This window comes from Sarcophilus harrisii, chromosome 1, assembly GCF_902635505.1.
Source record: "Sarcophilus harrisii chromosome 1, mSarHar1.11, whole genome shotgun sequence".
In the NCBI taxonomy this organism is placed as follows: domain Eukaryota; kingdom Metazoa; phylum Chordata; class Mammalia; order Dasyuromorphia; family Dasyuridae; genus Sarcophilus; species Sarcophilus harrisii.
The window spans coordinates 570,242,294-570,263,426 of record NC_045426.1 but is presented as its reverse complement, the minus strand read 5'-3'; the positions used below and the strand labels follow the sequence as shown (position 1 = coordinate 570,263,426).

At 35.7% G+C, this 21,133-nt stretch overlaps 1 protein-coding gene across 1 annotated transcript in view; it reads left to right on the top strand.

The window, feature by feature from the left end:
- Positions 1 to 1,191: 1,191 nt before the first annotated feature.
- The window catches only part of TMEM64 (transmembrane protein 64), a 33,360-nt gene continuing 13,418 nt past the window's right edge, over positions 1,192 to 21,133 (top strand). Inside the window, exon 1 of the mRNA XM_031946961.1 lies at positions 1,192 to 2,027. Coding sequence (XP_031802821.1) covers positions 1,233 to 2,027 — 795 coding nt within the window. The 5' untranslated portion in view covers positions 1,192 to 1,232. The remainder of the gene's footprint in view (positions 2,028 to 21,133) is intronic.

Here is a 21,133-nt window from a genome sequence, read left to right as displayed (position 1 = left end):
GGAAATCCACAAACTAGATAATTAACCCCTGGGACTAAAAGGTGGGCCATTATCTGTTTGTTTCTGGGGAATGGAAAGTCCTAGGGAAATACCGAGGCCCGGGAGCAGCTGAGTAAACTTACTGCATTTCTGCCCACCTCCTCGGGACTGGAAGGAGCTCGGCTTGTCCCTAGGCAGACAGTGGCCCTGCCCCCTCCCGGGCCGAAGGCCATCATTACTCCACCCCCTCTAGGGCTGATGCGCAACCCCCCCCCCCCAAGGCCATTTACAGATCGGAGAGGTGAGGTGGCACTGCACTCCCCAGAGCGTTCCGCCCCCGTCCCACCCCCTCATCAACTTTTGGGTTAACGGTCCAGGAACGGCCGCGATCCCCTTTCCCCTTCCCTAGAAGCAAGCGTGTAGCCAACCGACACTCCAGGAGCTTCTCGCCGGACTCTGTGAGCCAAGTACCACTATAGCTTCAAGTTAAACGTGAAGGGCGCGTGGCCCACTCCCAAGGCCCGAAGGGCTCGCGCCCACTCCCCCCGCGCGCACGCGCACGCGCACACTCACGCACGCGCACCGCGGTGAAACGTTCTGCTAGAGGGGGCGCGCGCGCGCCCTGCTCTCCCCGTTCACCCCCTCACCTCTTCCCACCCAATCGCTGAGACTCCCCCCTCTCTCTATCCAAGGCGGGAGGGCATGGGGAGTGGGCGGCTAGGCACTCGCTCGGGATTCCTCCTCTTCCGTCGGCGCTCCCCGCCTAGTGTTCTCAGGGGCTGGTCCCCAGTAGGCGCCCCCCTCCTTCTTTCCTCCCACCTCTCTGCTCCCGACCCCAAGAGTTCAGCTGGGTCGGCAGCACGCGACGTCACGGGGGCGGGGCCTGACGGCGCCCCGTCCCTCTTTTCTTTGCCCGGCCCCCTTGGGGGGCGGGCTGGCCCCGGTCGGGGGCGGGGGGTGCGCCGGGACTGCTCCGTTTCCCTGCTGGGCCGGTCTGACGCCGCGGCGGCGGCGGCGGCGGCGGTGGGTCCAGCCCTTAGCTTCTTGGCTCGATTTCTCTTCAGTGGAGGGGACTGCAGGGCGAGGAAATCCGGGAGGGGGGGCGGGAAGGAGGGGACCATGAGTCGCAGTAGCGGCTGCTTCTGCCTCGCGGCCCCCGGAGCAGCAGAGGGGCGAGTAGGCTGAGAGGCCGGGATTTTTCGGGGGTGAAATTGGGGTGGGGGGCGGGGTGTGCGGCGGCCGCCGGCAGCGGCATGTGGAGCTCTGCCGGGAGCATGCTCCAGTTGCTCCCCAGGCTCCTCAAATACGCGGCTTTGCAGAGCCGGCGGCAGGAGGTGCTGACCCGCTGGGGCCCGCCGAGGGCTGGAGGAGGCGGCGACCCTGTGGACCGGCTCCCTCGGGGGGGCGGCGGCGGCGGCGAGAGCCCCGGGGCCGCGGGCACGCTCCTCAGCCCCTATCCGGAGCGCAACAGTTTGCAGTCGGACTTGGAGCTTCCTGCCCCGGGCGGCTCTTATCCCGCAAACAGTAACAACAGCTGCAGCGGCGGCGGCGGCCCCGCAGTCGCCGAGGTGAGGACCTGGCGCTACTGCTGCCTCCTTGGCACCTGTTGGTGCAAGAGCTTCCTGCTGGTCTGCGCCCTGGCCGCCCTCTGTTTCTTCTCTCTGGCCCTGGTCCGCCACTATCTGCAACATCTTCTTCTGTGGGTGGAGAGCCTGGACAGCCTGTTGGGCGTGCTCCTCTTCGTGGTGGGCTTCATCGTGGTCTCCTTCCCTTGCGGCTGGGGCTACATCGTGCTGAATGTGGCCGCCGGATACTTGTACGGCTTCGTGCTGGGCATGGGGCTCATGGTGGTGGGGGTCCTCATCGGCACCTTCATTGCGCACGTGGTCTGCAAGAAGCTGCTGGCCCACTGGGTCGCCTCCAAGATAGAAGGCAGTGAGAAGCTGAGCGCTGTCATCCGAGTCGTGGAAGGGGGCAGTGGCCTAAAAGTGGTGGCTCTGGCCCGGCTCACCCCCATACCTTTTGGCCTCCAAAATGCAGTGTTTTCGGTGAGTTCTTCTCCCTACTCCCGCATAGAGGCAGGGCTATCTTCATTTTGCGCTTGGCCCAGGGGAGTGGGCATTTGAGTATTTACTGGTACCCCCAAAGAAGAATCGAAATAACTTTCCTCCTTGCAGGCGAATGTGCAGGTTTGGCCAAAAGTCTTCATTATAAAGTTTAAAAACGGCACTAAAGATTTTGGAACACCCTCTATTAAGGAGTTAGGAATGGAAGTGATAGACCAAAAGCATCATTGTGATACAGTTTTTGCTTAGCACGGTACCTGACAGGAAGTGCTTAAGAAAGGCTTATTGACTGGGACGGGGAGTTGAGAATGAAGCCTTTGGCCACTAACTAGCTAACTGACCTTGGATAATTCATTAAGCTCTTAGAAGCCATACTTTCCTTACTACATGTAAGATGAGGATATTTGTAAGATTTCAAGTCAGTAAGCCTTTTAAAAGTACCTCCTATGTGCAGGCACTGCACCAACCTTTGGCACTACAAAACGGTGTTTGCTCTTGAGATTGCATTCTGAGGGGGGAGACAGCCATACATTTATGCTGTATGCAGGCCCCTAATCTATTTTGCGACTGCTCTACCCTGAATTAGTCTCCTCCTCTAACTGTATTTGTCTTCTGCGCATTTTATTCCTGGATTTAGAAATGTAAAAGATAATTTTTGACATTTTTGGAGTTTCTTCTGCTTCATTCCTGACACCCTTAGTAGTATAGATCACCTATCTATATTTGGGTGGAATCTATATCAAGTCTGTAAGTAAGAATGATATTAATTTTTCATATTCATTATTTTTAAAAATTACTTTTTATTTAATCATTGGGAGTATTCTTTCAACTGACACACAGAGCAGCTCCTCTACATTTTAGTTGATGTTTGTGGGGAGTTATTCTGTTTGAAAAAGTTGTAATCAACTTTATACTTGGTTTGGCTGGTCTTTAGATAATAAAAATAGAAACAATCACCAACTGAGTCTACTTGAAGGATTTTTTAGAGGTTGCTTTCCCTTTTCATTACCCGTGAAGAACCCTTGGCTATTTCCAGGACAAAATGAGATTAAGGAATAAGGAAAGCGAATTAGCATTTATAGTGCCTACTCTGTACCAGGTATTGTGCTAAGTACTTTGACAAATATCTCTTTTGAGCTTCTCTACAGCCATATGAAGTAGGTACTATCACTCCCTCCCCCTATTTTTTTTTTTTATTTGAGGAGACCAAATTAGATACTTTAACTTACATTAGGTTATACAGATAGTAAAGATCTGGTTTACCAGATTCCAAACCTCATGATCAATCCACTGTGAAATCTAGAACATTAATATAGGTCTTTTTATTTAATGTGTAGATAGAGGTACTGGGAGTGAGTTTAGTTATTGGTAGTCATTTTTTTTTTCTTGTCTTTCATCCTGTCTTAAAACAGTTTAAATAATTACTTATCTAAAATAGTTGAAACATTAGTTGATGGTTTTTATAACTTCAAGAGTGTCTTTATCCCTGCTCATCAATGATTTTTTTTTTAAAAAAGATAATTTTAAAATATTTACTAAAAATACTATTTTCAAACTCTTATGAATTAAGCAAAATAGATGAAGTCCTTTGTGAAGTACTTTGCTTACTCTTACTGGCAAGATTTTTTTTGTTTTTAGAAAGCCCTTTAAACCTATTTATCTCCTTGAGTACAAGAAACAGGATTGGGATGGTCTTTAAGAAGAAAAGAGATTGAGTTTAGTTGTCAGAAAAGCATCCAGTGAGTTTGAGTGTTCACTAGATTTTAAGAAGACTTAAAAAAAAATTCTTGTTAAAGTGTGAATAAAGAAGTAGAGTAGACTTTAGTATGCAGATTTACTTTTTAAAAGGAGCTGTTATCCCCAGACAATTGCAGGATCAGACATTTTAAGGAAGAAAAAACTTTAAAAGTCCTTTATAATACAACCTTATTTTACTTTGGCCTAGAGAAAAGTTAATGTGATTTGCCTAAGGTCTTACAGGTATTAAATAGGAGGGTAGCGTGTGGGAATACTGGGTTCTCTTTCAAAGTTGGTGGTCTTTCAATACCACATTTTATGGTAAAATGTTTTAAAGTAGAGTAAGGATGGAAAGAGAAGGGATACTAATGCTTTTTTACACTTTGTTGGCTGCTATTTCTGTTAAAAATAAGGAATCATCAAACTTCCTTTCTGAAAGATTACCAACGCTTGATATATGTTTATAACTTTATTTGCATATGATTATATTATAGGAAGTATTATAGTTTTCTTAAAGTTTATACTCGAAATATTTCCTCCACAATGATAATTCTTCCCATTAAAAAATCAAAATGAGTTTTTTTTGTAATAAAAGCGTGGTTTATTTTGTATGGTACTTTAAAAAACATAATCATTTAGTGTGTCAACTTTCTGTTCTTGTGGCTTGTGTTTCAGTAGTCTTAAGTATTAGCATATTTACTTCAAACTTCAAGTAGTGTTTAAAACCATGAATAAAGGGCAGTAATAACTTAGAAATGAAATTTAGCCATCCATGCTTTGGAGCAAAATGATACTTTCTTCTGTTTTAACTTTTATTTAGTAGAGAAAGACATCTGGATTTTCTAACCCAGGAGAGATTGGAAAGACTTAAAAGGGCTACGAGAGGCATCCTCAGCAACAGCTTTGATAAGTAACAGGATAGCTAGGAAGAGATTGGGGAAGGGGGAGATTGAAATCTTATAATGCCAGAGATAGAAGGAAACTCAGAATTTATCTAGACTAAGCCATTTGGAGAGGCATGAATTCATCCCCCTTAAAAGACTAAGTCCTCTTTTTGTTTTAAGTAGTTCCTCTCCCTCTCTTCCAATCTTGAATATTTTATTTAAACTGGAAAGATTTTCCCTTCCACATTGATTTTTGTTTCCTTCATAATTGTCTTTTCTTTTTCCTCCCTCTCTGTCTTCCTCACCACCTCCTTCTTATCTACCCTGAATCACTAAATGCACATTGCTTCAAACTGAGACCTGGAAAAGATCTTACCATTAGACCCAGATAGCTCTGGAAGAGTGAGACTAGTGACTTTGCATGGCCCTGCCTCACTTAAATTCAGTTCACTTGCAAGTCATGACATCACCTTCCTGATGCCATGATCCTCTTTGAAATGAAAGATAAACAACAGTTATTCTTTGTATTAAATGATGTATATATTTCTCACAAGATTATCATAATAAACCTTTGAAGAATGTCAATTCTGATTTAATCTATTTCTTTGACTATTGGAAGTTGCAAAATCTAATACAACAAATCATTAATATTGATAAGAGAAAAAATTTTGATAGGATATTTAATAAGACTGCAAGAGCTATGGAAGAAAAATCTGTTAAAATATGTTCCTTTGAAAATTAATCATAATTTCTCTTAATCATAATTTGCCAAGATTCTGAGAGAATACTTAATTTTTCATACATCTGTATAGAAAAACTAAAATACTTCAACATCTTAAGAGGATAGATAATTAAAATTGTATGATATTTCAATTCCTAATGTTACAGTCATGTTTTTGAATTTCCTAGCAGTATACATTTGTCATCTCGGTTTGAGAACTTGGAAGATTTTTTTTCTAAATAAATGTCAAAAATAGTTATTACATTACATCAAAGCCTTCAAGAACATATTTAATGTACATCTAGAAGACCATTAGATTTACCCAGATTCTTCTGAGCTTTGAGCTCCCTAAACTGTGAGAAAAGTGGGGAATAGGTTGGAAATTAAGGATGGATGATGAAGAATCTCTAGCAGTTGAGCTGCATAGGCAGACTACTTTCATATAAGTTAGTCGTCAGAATTAAAAACATAAATCGAACTTTGGAATCATGTATCAAATCCTAGCTAAGAATCATGTATTCTGAAATAGAAAATTTGAAGTTTTTATTGAAATGCTTTCCTCTTCACCTGATTTGGCTACATGAAATGGATAGTAATGATCTAAACTCATATTTATGTAGCACTCACTTTTACAATTCAATGAGGCAGATAAGATCTTCTTACAAATGAGGAGACCAGGGTTCAAAGAAGTTAAGTGACCAAGTGAACTAGGGACACAGTAGTAATGAGTAGGAGGCCAGGACTTGAGTTTTGAGTTCTCTGACTCTGTGGTGCTCTCCTAACAGGTCTATGAATGTTTAGCTTAAAGGAATCAGTGATGACTGGGTGCACATTCATTCCCAAATTTTTAACAGAACCACTTTGATTACCTGTTACTTTGAGGAAGTTTTTTTCTTATGTAATGGATAGAATACTAGATTTGAAGTTGAGGAACTATTTTATTCCCATCTCTACTCTCAAAAAAAAAAATCACATAATTGCTCTGGAGCTCATTTTCGTTAGTATGAAATGAGAGGGTTGGACTACATGACTTCTGAGGGTATTTTTTGGCTGTAAATATTTGATCTCGTGTCCATACGTTAAACTTGCTTCTTTGCCTTCACTGATCTAGTTATGCTCTCTGGGGCCATAAAACAAGTCTCAACTGTTTTTCATGTGATGTGTCTTTATATTCTTCAAGAAAGTTAGTTTACAAAGCATTTTATTTACATTGTAACACCTTGTGAGGTAGGTGTAATTATTATCCCTAGTTTTTACAGATGAGGAAATTGAGAATGAGAAAGGTTATAATATGACAAGAGGTCACAGTTTTTTGTTTGATCTCATGTCTTCCTTGCTCAAACTCCAGTACTTTTTCTGCTATGCCACTTAGCTCTCTCTAAACCAAAGAAATCCAGTTCCTTTAGGTTAACTTCTTATAAAGCCAAATGCATTATGTCAAGTACTTTAAAGCTACTTTATACAATTTTTGCTCAACAAATTTGCATTTTAATTATATGGTTAAAGAACTCATGTGGTTTGCTGAAAGGAATGAATTTGAGTTTAATTGAACTGAGACTATAATTTAGGTTAACTTTTTTTTTTTTTGGTAAATAATATTTTATTTTTTCCAGTTACATTTAAAGATAGTTTTAAACATTCATTTTTAAAAAATTTAATAGCCTTTTATTTACAGGTTATATGTATGGGTAACTTTACAGCATTGACAATTGCCAAACCTCTTGTTCCAACTTTTCCCCTTTCCCCCACCCCCTCCCCCAGATGGCAAGATGACCAGTAGATGTTAAATATATTAAAAGATAAATTAGATACACAATAAATATACATGACCAAACCATTATTTTGCTGTACAAAAAGAATCAGACTCTGAAATGTTGTACAATTAGCCTGTGAAGGAAATCAAAAATGCAGGTGGTCATAAATATAGGGATTGGGAATTCAATGTAATGGTTTTTAGTCATCACCCAGAGTTCTTTCTCTGGGCGTAGCTGGTTCAGCTCATTACTGTTCTATTGGAAATGATTTGGTTGATCTCATTGCTGAGGATGGCCAAGTCCATCAGAATTGGTCATCATATAGTATTGTTGTTGAAGTATATAATGATCTCTTGGCCCTGCTTGTTTCACTCAGCATCAGTTCATGTAAGTCTCTCCAGGCCTTTCTGAAATCTTCCTGTTGGTCATTTCTTACAGAACAATAATATTCCATAATATTCATATACCACAATTTATTCAGCCATTCTCCAACTGATGGGCATACATTCATTTTCCAGTTTCTAGCCACTACAAAGAGACCTGCCACAAACATTCGTGCACATGTGGGTCCCTTTTCCTTCTTTATGATCTCTTTGGGATATAACCCCAAACAAAGCAGTAGTAACACTGCTGGATCAAAGGGTATGCACAGTTTGATAACTTTTTGAGCATCGTTCCAAATTGCTCTCCAGAATGATTGGAAGTATTCACAGTTCCACCAACAATTAAACATTCATTTTTAATAAGAGTTTGAGTTTCAAATTTTTTCTCCCTCGCTTCTAAACTGTTCCCAAGACAGCAAGCAATCTGATACAGGTTATATGGGTACTATCATATGTGTACATATCATATCATACATTTCCAGATTAGTTATGTTGAAAGGAAAAAAAACAGGACAAAAGGGAAAAGCCATAAAAACAAAAAACAAATGAAAATAGTATGATTTGATCTACATTCAGATGTTGTGGTTCTTTTTCTGAATGTGCATAGCATTTTCCATAATGAGACTCTTGGAATAGTCTTGGATCACTGTATTGCTAAGAGCTAAGGGTATTGTAGTTGATCATGATCTGCTCACTTCACTCAGCATCAGTTTATGTAATTCAGTCCAGATTTTTCTGAAATCTTCCTGCTCATCATTTCTTAAGGCACAATAGTATTCCATTACTTTCATATACTTAAACTTGTTCAGCCATTTTTCATTTCTTTGCCATCACAAAAAGAAATGGTATAAATATTTTTGTCCATATAGGTCCTTTTCCCTTTTTTATAATTTCTTTAGGATACAGACCTAGTGGAGTTGCTGAATCAAAGAATATGTATAGTTAGTTTGGTTGCCTCTTGGGCATAGTTCCAAATTTCTCTCCAGAATGGTTGGATCATAACTCCAGTAGCAATGTATTATCCTCCCAATTTTCTTACAACTTCAACACTTATCATTTTCCTTTTCTGTCTTATTAGCTAGTCTTAGAGGTGTGAGATGCTACTTCAGTGTTTTAATTTGCATTTCCATAATCAGTAGTGATTTAGATAATTTTTTTCTTATCAACTACATAGCTTTAATTTTTTCAGCTGAAAATTCCTGTTCATATCTTCAACCATTTATCAGTTGAAGACTGACTTGTATTCTTATAAATTTGATATATTTTAGAAATCAGGCTTTTTATCATAAATAGTAGTTGTAAAATCTATCTTTTTGCAATTTTTCTAATCTTGCATTTGTTTTGTGTAAAGCCTTTTTAAATTTAATATAAATATTCATTTTGCATTGCACAGTGGTCTTTATCTCTTCTTTGGTAATAAATTCTTCCCTTCTCCATAGTTCTGACAGATAAATGATTCTTTGTTCTCCTAATTTTCTTATACTATCACCCTTCATGTATAAATCCTGTACCCATTTTGACCTTATTTTCATATGTAGTGTGAGATACCTTATCTTGATGTATGGTGTGGGATGTTGGTCTATTATGACTTTCTGTCAGAATATTTTTAAGTTTATGTACCAATTTTTGTCTAATATTGAGTTCCTGTCTCAGAAGCTGGAGTTTATCAAACAGTAAATTACTGTAATCATTTCCTTCTGTTTTTAATCTATTTCACTAGTCCACCACTCTTTTTATTAGCTAGTACCAAATAGTTTTGATGATTTCTGCTTCATAACATAGCTTTAGATCTGGTACAATTTCTTTTACATCAATTTTCTTGATATTCATGACCTTTTGTTCTTCCAGATAAATTATTTTTTTTTCTAGCTCTATAAAATAATTTTTCATAGTTTGGTATGGGACTAAGTAAGTTAAATTGGGTAGAATTGTCATTTTTCTTTTATTTTGTCCTGCCCATGAGGAACTGATTTTTCCATTTGTGTAGATCTGACTTTTATTTGCATAAAAAGTGTTTTGTAAATGTGTTCATATAGTTTGCATAAAAAGTGTTTTGTAAATGTGTTCATATGGTTCCTGGATTTGTCTTAGAAGGTAAGTTCCCAAAGGTTTTATATTTTCTAAAGTTATTTTAAATGGAATTTCTCTATCTTTTCTTTCTGAGTTTGTTGGTAATATAGAGAAATGCTAATGTTTTTTAGGGGGTTTGTCTTATAACCTGCAATTTTGCTAAAGTTGTTAATTATTCCAGGTAGTTTTTTAGTTGATTTGCTGGAATATCATCATATCATATGTGAAGAGTGATAATGTTGTTTCCTCATTGCCTAGTCTAATTCCTTCAATTTCTTTTTCTTCTCTTATTGTTAAAGTCAACATTTCTAGTACAATATTGAATAATAGTGATGATAATGGGCATCCTGTTTCACTTCTGGTCTTATTGGGAAAACTTTTTGCTTTCCCCCAGTACAGATAATTCTTGCTCTTGGTTTTAGATAGATAATACTTATCTTTTTAAGGAAAATTCCATTTATTTGTGTACTCTCTAGTGTTTAATAGAAATAGGTGCTGTATTTTGTCAAAAGCTTTTTTTTTTTTTTTAGCATCTATTGATATTTCTGTTGGTTTTGTTATTGATATGGTCAATTATGATGATAGTGTTTTCCTAATATTGAATCACCCCTGCATTTCTAGTATAAAATCCTTGTTCCTTATACTATATGATCCTTGTGATAAATTGCTGTTTTATTTAACATTTATTTTATTTTATTTATTCTTATTTATTATTTTATATATTTATTTTATTTTATTTATAACATTTTATTTAACATTGTTTTATTTAATTTTTTGCATCAGTAGTCATTAGGGTAATTGCTTGACAATTTTCTTTCTCTGTTTTGAGAAAAACATACCTGGTTTAGGTATTGGCACTTTTTTTTTTTTTTTGGTATAAAAGGAATTTGGTAGAATTCTTCCTTTGCCTATTTTCCCAAATAGTTTATATAGTATTAGAATTAATTGTTCTTTAAATGTGTGGTAGAATCCACTTATAAATCCATTTGGCCTTGGAGGATTATTAATTTTTTTTAGGGAGTTCATTAATAAATTAATTCAATTTCTTTTTCTACAAGGGCATTATTTTATTTCTACTTCCGTTATTTATATTTTTGTAAATATTCATCCATTTCACTTAGATTGTTAGATTTATTGCTATACAGTTGGGCAAAAGAGCCCATCTTTATTGCTTTAATTTCCTCTTCATTGGTGGTGAATTGACCCTTTTCATTAGTAACTTGTTTTTCTTCTTTTCTTGTTCTCATCAGGTTAACCTAAGGTTTATCTGTTTTATAAGTTTTTTTTTTCCAGATTTCTCTGCCTGAATGTATGTTATTCCATTTTGAGCCAAATCCAATGAAAGTAAGGTTCAAGCTATGCTTATCTTCTTTCATCTTTCTGTGTTCTATAATAGGTCTTTATGTTTCTTGATGTATATAATTTATTCCATTCTACCTCCTCATTTCCTCTTCTCCCAGTATAATTTTTTTTTCATTCCTTAGTTTTATCATCACATCAAAGCTTATACCCATACCCTCTAAGCACACTCCTCCTAACTGCTCTAATTAGGGTATATAATTTTTAAGAGTGACAAGTACCACTTTCCCATTTAGGTATGTAAACAGTTTAACTTTATTGAATGCCATGTTTGTATTTTTTATTGTTGTTGTTTCTTTTGTTTTTTTTTTTCCTTTTTTGTTTATCTTTTTATGTTTCCCTTGATTCTTGTATTTGAAGAACATATTTTCTGTTCATTTCTCATTTTTTTTTTTAATAGGAAAAGCTTGAAAGTCTTCCATTTCATTAAATGTATATCTTTCCCCTAAAAGAATGTGCTCTGTTTTTCTGGGTAATTGATTCTTGGTTGTAATCCAAGTTTTTTGTTTTCTCCTTCCAGAATATCAAATTCTAAGCTATCAGATATTTTAATATGGAAGCTGTTAATTCCTTTGTAATAATGATAGTGGTTCCTTAATATTTGAATTTTTTTTCTAGCTGTTTTTAGTAATTTCTCTTTGACTTGATAGTTCTGGAATTTGACTAATATATTCCTTGGAGTTTTCATTTGGGGATCTTTTTCAGGAAGTGATTCGTGGTTTCTTTGACTATTTTACCCTCTGGTGGATATCAAGGCAGTTTTCCCTAATTTTTTGAAAGATGCTGTCTAAATTCTTTTTCTTTCTTTCTTTCATTCTTTTTTTTTTTTTTTTTTAAATCATGGTAGTCTGGTGTTTCAAGTAGTCTGGTGATTCTTAAATTCTCTCTCCTGAATCTATTTTCCAAGTCAGTTACTTTTCCAATGAGACATTTTACATTTCTTTTTTTTTCTTTTGATTTTGTTTGATTAGTTTTTGATGTCTCATAATCATTAGCTTTCATTTGCCTGATTCTAATTTTTAAGAATATGTTTTCTTTGGTAAACTTTTCTACCTCCTTTTTCCATTTTGCCAATTCTTTTAAATGAGTTGTTTTCTTCAGTGGATTTTTTTTCCCCAACTATTTTTTTAAGGAATTATTTTCTTGCAAATTTTTGTGCTTCATTTTTCAATGTATTTATTCTTTTTTCATAATTCTCTTGCATAGCTCTCATCCTCCCCCTCCAATTTTCCTTCTTTCCTTTTTTTTCTTTTACCTGATTTTTAAAATTCTTTTTAAACTCTTCTAAGAGGACTTTTTAGGCTTGAGACCAATTCATATTCTCCTTTGAGACTTCATTGTGTTCTGATCTTCCCAGTTGCCATAATAGTTTTCTATGATCAGGGCTTTCATTGTTTTTTGCTCGTTTTTGAAAGCTGAACTCCAAGGGGTACTGTCCCAAGTTTCTTGCCCCAGGAGCCAGAGGGGGTCTGGTCACCGGTGTCTCTGGGCCCTAAAGGCTTGCCCACTGTGCTAGGTTATCCAGCCTCCTCAAGCTTGTTGTGCCCAGAATTTCAGGGCTGGCAGTTTGTTTGCTGCACTGGACCTGGAGGCCTCACAACTAGGCTGCTGTTCCACTTGTTTGTTGAGCCAGACCTGCGGGTCTTCAATTCCTGATCAGTACTGTGGCAGAGAACCTCCAATTGGCTTGCCTGGGCACCACCTGCACTAGCCTGCACTTTCCTCTTTCCTAAATGAAACAGATCTTTGCTGAAGTCTTTTTAAGTTGCCTTGTGCTGGAAAGTTATTTTAACTCCATCTTTTTGTGGATTCTTTTGTTCCAAAATTCTTAGAGGCTTGATTTAAAATTGTTTTCCAGAGAAATTGGGGAGAGCACACACAACTTCCTGGCTTCTCTTTTCTATCTTGGCTCCACCCCTCCATGAACTTTTAATAATGTCACTTTATAGTTGTACATTGCATTATACTTTTCAAAACATTTGAACTTACGGGCTTTGCTGTCTAAGTATTTAGGTATTCTATGTAAAATGAACTAAGTTTATTAAAATGAGTAAACCCACTTTTATAATTGTACAAAGTTTTTAACTAGAGGTGCTTACAAATCATTCTGTTGCTTTTTTGTGTGTCCTGAAAGATAGCAGACTGTAACTTCAGTGACTCATTGAACAGTGAGAGATCTAAAGATAGAGATTTCTCTGCTGAAAATTTTCTGTTGCCAGCTGCCTAAATATCATATTCAGAGATGAAACAGGATGTTTCTCCTGTGGAAAATTAAATAGTTTTATGGAGTTATTGACTATTATTGTTAGGTTCTACTTGTTCTCATGTAATACGGTGAATCAGTTCCTTATGACTTGGATGAGTGTATGGAATAGAAAAATATTTATTAAGAATTTAATATATTCTTACTGTGTTTATTATCTTATGACAGTGAACAGTAATCTACATTTTATCTTAACTTTACAACCTTCATTTGAGAAACTTTGATCATTGTATCAACTCCAATGGAGTAGATTTTATTCCCTATGATGAGGATTGTACAGTATATGAGAGACATAACCTGTGCTGTAATTTCAGTGTTTTTGTTCCAGTAGATTCTAGATTCAGGGATGTTTTCCCTAGAAAATCCTAGGTCCAGGAATATTTTCACGATAAAATGGATCTGTGGTTTAACCATATAAAGACTGGCTTCATTAACACAATAAACATTTGTTGAACACCTACCATGTATAGATACCAGCTTCTCCATGTCTTTTGATTTCTTGTGCAATTTTCCCCTGTATTCTTTTGCCAATCCACCTAACTCACTAGATTTTTTTAAAAAAAAGATTATCATAGTAACTTACTCAGTTTATCTCTGATTTTCCTTGTTTATGAGCAGTCTTCTTTCTTTCATAGCCATGTATGCTTCCAAAAAGCATTAAAAAAATTGTACACAAGAATTTTTCATTGATAACATGCTACATACTGTACCTATTTGTGATTTTTGAGTTGCTTGTGGTTTTTATTCTTCTAAAGTTTCAATATTCCATAATTCATTTCTATGTAAATTTGTTGGGTAATGTTAGTTTTTTGGTAGTGTGTAGTTTGAAATCAATGAAAGCTTGGTTTAACTTCTCAAACATGATTCAGTCAATCTGTCAGTCTAAGCCACTAAGATTGCTTGTTTAATATCAATATATTGATAGACTAACCCAACCAACTTATTCTAACTTCATGTACTATTATGAGTAAGAATTTTCATTCATTCTGTTTTGAGTTTATTTGGCATTGTTATGAGTTTTGCTGAGAAACTTATAGTAGTTTACTAGGGCTTCAATTAGAGACAAATATTGCCTCTTTTGGAAAAGGGCTTTTACTTCTTTGATCATCCAGAGGGCAGCATTCAAAATAATGAGTAGAAATTATGGAGAGGGAGATTTCACCATGATATTCAACAAGATAGAAACTTATTAAAAATCAGAGCTATCCAAAAGTAGAAGTACCTTGGGAGATGCAATAAATTTCTTCACTTCATGTTTTCAAGCAAAGTCTAAGCAGAGGAGAAATTCTTATTTAAGTACAAATTGGGCTCCATCATCTCTGTAGAACTATGAGATTCTATGATAGTATAATATATTTTCTTTTTCTGGAACATTTGGTAGTTATTAGCATCAATGACAGAATCTTCTTTTATTTTAGTTTTACTTAGGGTATCTCCCCAGACTGATGAACACTTGGAGAAAATATCATTTTGTATTTTACATCTTATTTCAAATCAATACTCAGATCATTGAATAAGGTTATTTACTTGTTTCCATCCACCATAGAAGCTGATATAATTTTAATATAATACTGAGATGAGATTTAAAGGAGGGATTATATTCTAATGAGTCAAGTACTTTTAAAAATGAATAATATAGTGGAGTACCATTGTGTTTATACTTTTCACTGAATAATGTTACTTTCAAGATATAGTCTGCTTTAGTAGTCTGTGAGAGTTCACTCTTTTCCTTTTAACTAAAATATTTTTGATTATTCTTAGGATGTTCTTTTAGACTTTACTAAAATGAGAAAGTAATCATATAGTTCTGTCTTGAGTCCCTTATTAAAGGTGCTATCTCTAAAAATCTTAGTCTATGAGATCTTGAAAATTGATCTCTAGGTATTTTAAAATTATAATACCTTTAACAATATATTCTTCTGCATTTATTTATTTCTCAGTACTATTTTCTTTTCTTAACTCATGTATTGCATAATGAGGTAGTAGAGGCTTAGTGTTTTGTTTTACTAGTGATAATTACTATAAAATGTCTATTTCTGTGGCATTTTGCATTGGGATAGTGGGCTGGTAGGCAATGTTTAAGAAAGCTGTAAAGAAGATAAGAGGCAGGCTTTGTAAAGGGCTTTGAATGTCTAAGAATTTAAAAATTGATTCTAGAGGTGAAATGGACCCACTAGAGTTTATTGAATTAGGAGATGACATTGTTAGAACTTGTGTTTCTGGAATATCAGTTTGATAGCTGAGGGGAGGATGAAGAAAAACAGGAGGTGATTGAAATCAGGAAGACTTACTACTAGGCCATTGCACTAATCCAGAATGGGTTGAAGAGAGCCTATAGTAGGGTGGTAGCAATGTCAGGAGAGAAGGAAGCTTATGTAATAGAGAGTGTGAAGGTAGAATTGAGAGGTTGTGTTAATTGTTTAGACATGGAGGGGGGGGCCACAAGAGAGTGAGGAGTTGGGGGATGACATGTTAGTTGTAAGCATGGGTGACTGTTATTCTCTGATTTCATTTACAATTTGGGAGTATTGTAGAGTGAAATTCTGTTTGGATATAGGTTGAACTAGATAAACTCTAGTTCCTTCTGACTTGAAATTTCTTTAATTGTGTTTTCAAGATGATCTAGCTTGATCTTCTCATGCCAAGATTATACAAACTTATTTCTTCATAATTGCCTCTCTGTTTTGAGATGATATTGCTCAGTTTCTTCTCCTCCTTAGTGCTGATTTTTTGTTTTTTGTTTTTTTACAAATAAGTTTGTGTTATTGATATCATTGTTGGCCATTTCATGAAGGTGAAGTGCTTGCTGGCCAAGGTTTCCATGCCCTTTTGGTTTCCTTTTGACCCTTTTGCATCAATTAAACTTCTCTAAGAAGTAATGATAGTGTCTTTACTTTTATCCTTTTCATTTTTTAAGAGTTGTCATGCTATTTAAATAGCTCCTGTTAGATAATCTTCAGTCATCTAGTATCTTTTCTGTATACTTGTTTTACAACTGTATATTTACAGATGTATATATCTGTGTATTTATTTTAAATTATTTTATTTTCTCTTACTAATTGAATATCTGATTGCATACAAGTATCTGATTCAGAAATGACTTCTTTATCTACAGCTTTTTAAGATAGTTTTTAAATGATGTAATTCTATACTTGATATCCAACATCTTCTGATTCCCTTCTTAGAAGTTAATGTTCATCATGGAATGATAACTTTCTAGATTCTAAACCATATTTTCCAGCATAATATATAATTTTTGCTGCAAAAAAATTGATGATAGCATTTAGCATTAGAAGTAGAAATGACCTAATTAGCTTGCCATATTACATTTCAGGATCTTGAAGAACAGAGAGCATGATCAGGTAGGTGTTCTATGAAATTGTTTAACATTTTGTGCTTCATAAAAATCAATTCTGCCCATTACCCCTTCAGGGAGTAGATTGAAAAATATTCTTCATTTTACCTCTCTATATTTTTTTACTTGTTTTTCTGACACATAGCAGTATACCTCTTCTCAGAATAAGGTTTTTAAATTTATAAAATAATTTTTCCTTCTGTTTGACTTGATGATTTAATCAGCTCCCACAATTTATTTTTGCTTTTTTTGCTGAGGCAATTGGGGTTAAGGGACCTGCCCAGGATTACACAGCTAGGAAGTGTTAAGTGTCTGAGGGCAGATTTGAACTCGGGTTCTCCTGACTTCAGGGCTAGTGCTCTATCCATTGTGCTACCTAGTTGCCCCTAGCTCCCACAATTTCAGTTATCATTTCTGTGGGTGTTTCTCGGATCTATTTATCCACCTATGACCTTTATCTTGACCTCCAATTTCACATCTCCTACTGCTTGATATTTTAAACTATAGATGTCTTAAATTCATCATGTCTAAAACTGAATTAAATCATCTCCTAACTTCTGCATTACAGTCAAGGGTAACCCTGTCTTTTCAGTTACCTAGGCTAGCAAGGTGTTATCATCTATTCTTCACTCTCTTCCCTCCCATGTGTAACTAGTGCCAATTTCTCTCAATTATACCTTTTTTAATGTTTTATACCTTTTTTCTCTCTGACATTGCTATCATCCTGGTACAGATTCTCATTTCCTTATGATTGGACTATTGTAGAAGCCTTCTGGTTGGTCTCCCTGTCTCAAGTCTTTATTTCTGTCCATCCTACATTTAGTTGCCAAATTGATCTTCTAAACCAAAAGTCTGATTGTGTTATTCCCCCATTCAGTATATTCCAGCGGCTCCCTTTAGTCTTTAGAAGCAAATATAAAATCCTCTGTTTAGCATTCAGAACTTGTTATAACATCTCCTTCCTGCCTTTCCCAACTCCTATACTCTCCTCCCTGTATTTGGCAATGAAGTAGTGATACTATCTTCAATGGCTATTTTTCACACATGATACTTCCATCTTTCCATCCTTGTATTTTCATTGGCTGGCCCTGGTTCCTGGAATCCTCTCCTTCTAGATTCTCTAGCTTCTTTCAAATTCCATCTAAAATCCTGCCCTCTACAAAAACTTTTCCTGATTCTACTCTTCATTTTAGTTCCTGCCACATGATTACCTTCAGTTTATCCTATTTTTCAGAATTTAGACTTTTACTATTTTTCATAATTCTTTGTGTAATATCTTCCATTGAACTTCTTGAGAGCAATAACTATTTTCTTTTTGCTCTTTCATGTTAGAAAAAAGCAAACTTTTTCTTTATCACCAGCATTTATTACAGTGCTTAACAAATACTAGGTGCTTAATAAATGCTTTTTGAATGAATACAAAGGAAACCAGTTATGTTGAAATGTAATTATCTATGCACACACACACATATATTTTAATTCAGGAATAGTAGGTTAAGAACCTCTAAATCAGGTAAATATTTAATTTGGACTTTAAAGGATGGATAAGAATTCAACAGATCAAGTTGGAGAGGGGGAGAGGGAGAGACGCTTGAGATTTAGGAAAACAATGTAAGCAAGGCCACAGAATCAAAAGAATATATTCAAGAAATAATAATTGAATTTTACTTAATCAAGGAAAGAATGGAAGAGAGAGATAATGAATAGAAAGATAGAATAGTACCAAGTATCAGTACCAGGAAAAAACTGATCAAATGCAAAAATAATATATGTAGGAAGGAGTTGGATTATAACAGGCTTTGATTAATAGGATGTTGCTGAAGATTTTTGAGCAGTGAAATGACATGACATGACTAAATCTCTAAATAACAAATCCTGGAAAACAAATACTGGAAACAGCTTGTGGAAAAAAATTGGGGATGGATGATTGAAGTTGGAAAACCTTTAGGTGATTGTTACTGTAGTCTATGCCATTGATGATAACGAGTACTTGGTTGAAATATGAAAAGAAGAGACAATTTCAGCAGTTGGGTTGATTGGATTTGATGACTGTATATGGCATGTGAGAGATATGGAAAAGTGAAAGATAATCCAAGCCTATGAATGTAGGAAATTAATTATATTAATTATGAAGTACCAAAGGGCTTTCTAAATAGAGAAATACTTTAGTTGAAGATGGAAGAAGAGATGGACACATAGTGGTATAAAAATGAGGATGCCAAGTGAAAGAGTATAGCAGCCAAATTATCCCTTGTATTTATAAAATCCGGAAGATTATGAAGATTTTGCAAAAAAAGAAGTTAGAGAAATAAATGTTTCTGAAACCAAGGGAAGAGAGAGCATACAGTACAAAACAGTGATTTCTCATGTTAGAAATTTCAGAGTACTTAAGAAGGATGAGAAATAAAAAAATTGGTCAAATAAGTCATTGAAGAAGGCCTTAATTTTTGATAGGCAATAGGATGATGGATTACATCATGATGATGGAAAACAGATTACAGTTGAAGAAAGAGTGGTTACTGATAAGATTTAATATAGATAGCTTTTCCAAAGTTTAGCAGTGAGGTAGAGAAGAAAGATAAAACAGTAGCTTAATGAAAAAAGCTTAATTTCCAAAATGGGAAATAGTCCCCTCTATTTTGCTGTGTTTTCAATATATGAGGATTTGTGTTTAATTTCATACTCCTCATTTTTCTTATTTCTTTTTTACACAATTTATTATTAACTTTTTAAAAAAAAAAATTTGTGTTCCAGATTCTCTTTATCCTTTCTCATTAGGCAAGCAATATGATATCAATTATACATGTGAAATCATGCAAAACATTTCCATATGAGTCATGTTATTAAAAAAAAGAAAAATAAAGAATATAACCAATGCTATGCTTTAATTTGCACTTGGAATTTATTATTTCTCTCTCTGGAGGTGGATAATATTTTTCACCATTTTCAAGTCCTTTGGAATTGTCTTGGACCATTATATTGATAAGAATAACAGACTCTTTCACAATTGACTTGATTTACAGTTGCTCTTATTGAGTACGATGATCTTTTCTGTTTATTTCACTGCATCAATTAATTTAGATTTTACAAGGTTTTCTGACGCCATCCTGCCTATAACTTTTTATAGTACAATAGTTTTCTGTCACAGTCATATATCATATGTTGTTCAGTCATTCCCCAAATGAAAGGTATCCCCTTAGTTTCTAATTCTTTGCTATCACAAAAAGAGATGCTATTAGTATCTTTGTATATAGGGATACTTTTTTTTTTTTTTTTTGCTGGGTCAAAGTAATATATACACAATGGTGTAACCCTTTGGACATATTCCAGTTGTTTTCTAGAATGACCAGTTCACAACTCAACCAACAATACATCAGTGTCCTTACTTTTCCATATCTTCTCCAGCATTTGTCCTTGCTTTTTTCTGTCATCTTAGTCAATCTGACATGTAAGGTAGTACCTCAGAGTTGTTTTAATTTGCGTTTCTCTAATCATTAGAGAATTTTTTCATATCCTTTGACCACTTATCAATTGGGGAATAATGCTTATTTTTTTTATAAATTTGACTTAGTTCCCTGTATATTTGAGAAATGAAGCCTTTATCAGAGAAACTTGCTGCAAAAATTCTTTCTTGGTTTTCTGCTGTTCATCCAATTTTACATGTATTTTTGTTTTTGTCAAAACTTTTACATTTCAGGTAATAAAAATTATTCATTAAACTTCCTGTGATCTTCCTCTATTTCTTGCTTGGTTGTAAAATCTTCCTTTATCTGTAAGTCTGATAGATCTATTTTTCTATGCTCCTTTAATTTGCATATATTGCCCTTTGTGTCAAAATCATGTACTCATTTTGATCTTATCTTGGTAAATGGTATGAGATGTTGCTCTATGCCTGGTTTCTGCCAAATTGTTTTCTAGTTTCCCTAGCAATTTTTGTCAAATAGTGGGTTGCTCTAAAAATTGGGTCTTTGGGTTTCTTAAACACTGTAGGTCACTATGGTCATTTATTACTTTGTATTTGTATTCTATTGACAAACTATACCAACTAAAGAGGCAGTGAGTGAGGGATGGTGAGATGATCAGAAACTATGTCACAATATTAATTAAAGGGCCTGAGTGAAGAAAAGGCTTATAGGGAAACTAATCTCCCCCTCCCCTTCCAGATATTATGGAAGAAAGATTAGATTTCTTTTAGCTTAGCATAACAATGTAGACTGATAACAGCATATTGTTTTATAGAGCTGTATTTTAGGTGGAAATACATGATAGAAATTTTCCCAAGTGAAATGGGCTTCTTCATTAGGTATTAGAGTTCTCAGCATATATGTTAAAAGAGCTTTTTGTTCTGTTATGGATAAATTTGCATTGAAAAATCATACCAATTTAGATTCTGGGATTTTCTAGTTGGTCATGACATTCTCTTATATCTCAAATGCATTCCTTTGTACAGCTTTGGTGAAATTATTACTTATATAAACTGACTCCTATGAAACCTTCTTAGATCAATTAAAATTTTTTTCCCATCTTCATCTTTACATATCATTTTAAAAAATATATTTTAT